The 2,415-nt window shown below is 46.2% G+C and overlaps 1 protein-coding gene across 1 annotated transcript; it reads right to left on the minus strand.

Moving 5' to 3' along the window:
- Positions 1-284: 284 nt before the first annotated feature.
- On the minus strand, positions 285-2,170 carry LOC112276908 (14-3-3-like protein). Its single transcript, XM_024508723.3, has 4 exons — positions 1,564-2,170; positions 1,086-1,208; positions 828-944; positions 285-699 (listed from the first exon to the last, which is right to left on the minus strand). Exons 1-4 carry the CDS (start codon positions 2,041-2,043, stop codon positions 646-648), a joined length of 774 nt encoding a protein of 257 aa, XP_024364491.1. The 5' UTR covers positions 2,044-2,170; the 3' UTR covers positions 285-645.
- Positions 2,171-2,415: the final 245 nt, after the last annotated feature.

Here is a 2,415-nt window from a genome sequence, read left to right on the forward strand (position 1 = left end):
AGCCAACTTCTAGTCTCTACTTTAATGGTGAAACCCGAATCTCATGAATAGCTACAATTGTCAGACTTGGACAAGAGCGAGTAATAAGGTGGGAAGGGGCCCTGAACTTACTGATGGACCAGATCAAAATAATATCTGAGACGTTGGATAGTACGTTTATTTAACCATACTACAACAAGCCCGACACAATTCGGTTTCGAGAGTTACACATACAGAACTCATGACAGGGAAGACAAGTAGACCATACACCAACTGCATCCTGGTTGACACATGGACAAGATATATGAGCTAAAAATTCCTTGGCTTTTCGCAAAAGCGAAAAATTGTATTACATCTACAACGAATGTGTTCATCACATCAATCCATGCAAATGCTTCATTCAGAGGATAAATAAACTCGCCTGTTTAAATAGATATCTGCGCTAAAAGGATCAATCAAAATAGCACAAGCGCCACTGAGCAAGAAACTAACCAAAACAGGAAGCACCCATCCTCCCCCGGTCTTGCCAAAAACACATTCCATGGTGTACCAATCAGGCGATAGACAGGGCTCATGTATTGCATCACTAATCAACACAAAAGAATGTCATGCGTTGACTGTCACCACTCTACAGAGCAAAGTCAGGGTTGTAGCTTGGTCTGCACTTCAATTCTCAACATCATCTACTTTGGTGTCCTTATCTTCCGCACCAACCTCGTCCTGTAATAGAAAATTATCAATGCGTAAGAAAGGGCAACACTAAGTCAAATAAAAACTTGACGGTTCGCAACCCAAAACGGATAAATGTTCAACCACACTCGGGCTTGAGATCAATAATGAAGACTCGCCTGCATGTCAGAAGTCCACAACGTAAGGTTGTCACGGAGAAGCTGCATGATGAGAGTGCTATCCTTGTAAGACTCTTCTCCAAGTGTGTCAAGCTCAGCAATTGCTTCATCAAAGGCCTGCATTGAAGGAATTCAAATGTCAGCATACGAATGACCTAGCCACGAGGAGATAAAACCTACCTAAGGCAGAAAACATATCCAAACCAATTAGAGCCATCAAATCCGAATCAGGGATATTTTCAAGGAGCGAGAACTAACCTGCTTCGCAAGAGTGCATGCCCGATCTGGGGAGTTAAGAATTTCGTAGTAAAAAACAGAAAAGTTCAAAGCTAACCCCAATCTGATGGGATGGGTTGGAGCCAACTCCGTCAACGCGATATCCTGGACACACCGACCCAACAAATAAATTGCCATCATTTACAATCTCATTTGCATCGAGGGACCACGAAGTACAGTTTTACCCATCCACACAACCAAAAACGAAAAATTGTAGATTCGATCATAAAGCCCTTGAATCTAAGTGCGATGATCTGGACAATGTGCACAAATAAAATCCGTACAAGGTACAAGGATCTGATGAGACTCAAAGGGCAGCTAGAATCCACATCGAATCTAAAGACATACTTCTCAAAGCAAAAAACTACCTCAGCACCAAATCGAGGCTGCAAAACACTACAATAACAAATTAACTGGACACTAATGTCTAGGCTAGACTAAACCGAGTAATAGGACTTACCTGAGCGGACTTATACGCCAACAATGTAGCCTCGGCAGCTTCCTTCCTCTCGGCTCCGGTCTTAAATTCAGCCAAATACCTGTGATAATCACCCTTCATCTTCAAGTAGAAAACCTTAGACTCCCCAGAGCTAGAAGTAGGGATCAGATGGGTATCCAATAGCTTGAGAATACCATCACAGATGGTACTCAATTCCGATTCCACCTTGCCACGGTACTCCTTGATGGCCGCAACGTGCTCGTCGTTGCCCTTGCTCTCCTCCTTCTGCTCGATGGAGGAAATGATCCTCCACGACGCCCTCCGAGCGCCAATCACGTTCTTGTAAGCAACAGACAACAAGTTGCGCTCCTCGACGGTAAGCTCCTCCGTATCGACGGTCTTGGCCACCTTCTCCATGGCCTCCACCATCTCATCGTAACGCTCGGCCTGCTCGGCCAGCTTGGCCATGTACACATTCTCCTCACGCACCTCCGTCGCCATGGTGGATCTCGGTCGCTACTGCACCAATCTAGGTGGGATCAAAAGCAGTGGATGGGGACGGAGAGAGAGAGCGAGCGAGCGGGTGAGGGGGGAGGAGAGGAGAGATGCGAGGCTGCGTGGAAGCTTGATCCCGGAAGATGAAGAAGAAGCCGCGGCGGTGAAAAAGTTCCCGCACACGCTGGTCCCAAAATCTGGCGCGCGATCCCACACGACTTGTTAGGGTTCCGTCCGTGCCCCGCCATTAGGACCTTCTGTCTGTATTACCGTGGTAGTCCTAAGACCGAGTCTGTCTGTGCAATTCCACCCTCGTTCCAAACCTCAATACTTTTTCTTTCACTTTCGCTTCTTATCAGAATATTCAATGGCTTACAA

Source organism: Physcomitrium patens, chromosome 24 (genome assembly GCF_059467195.1).
Source record: "Physcomitrium patens ecotype Gransden chromosome 24, ASM5946719v1, whole genome shotgun sequence".
Lineage (NCBI taxonomy): Eukaryota > Viridiplantae > Streptophyta > Bryopsida > Funariales > Funariaceae > Physcomitrium > Physcomitrium patens.

Coding starts and splice junctions, on each gene's coding strand:
- LOC112276908 (XM_024508723.3), bottom strand. CDS start 2,043: ATGGCGACGGAGGTGCGTGAGGAGAATGTGTACATGGCCAAGCTGGCC. Junction 1,209..1,563: donor TGGCGTATAAGTCCGCTCAG/GTAAGTCCTATT, acceptor CGGTGTGTCCAG/GATATCGCGTTGACGGAGTT. Junction 945..1,085: donor CATGCACTCTTGCGAAGCAG/GTTAGTTCTCGC, acceptor CCTTCAATGCAG/GCCTTTGATGAAGCAATTGC.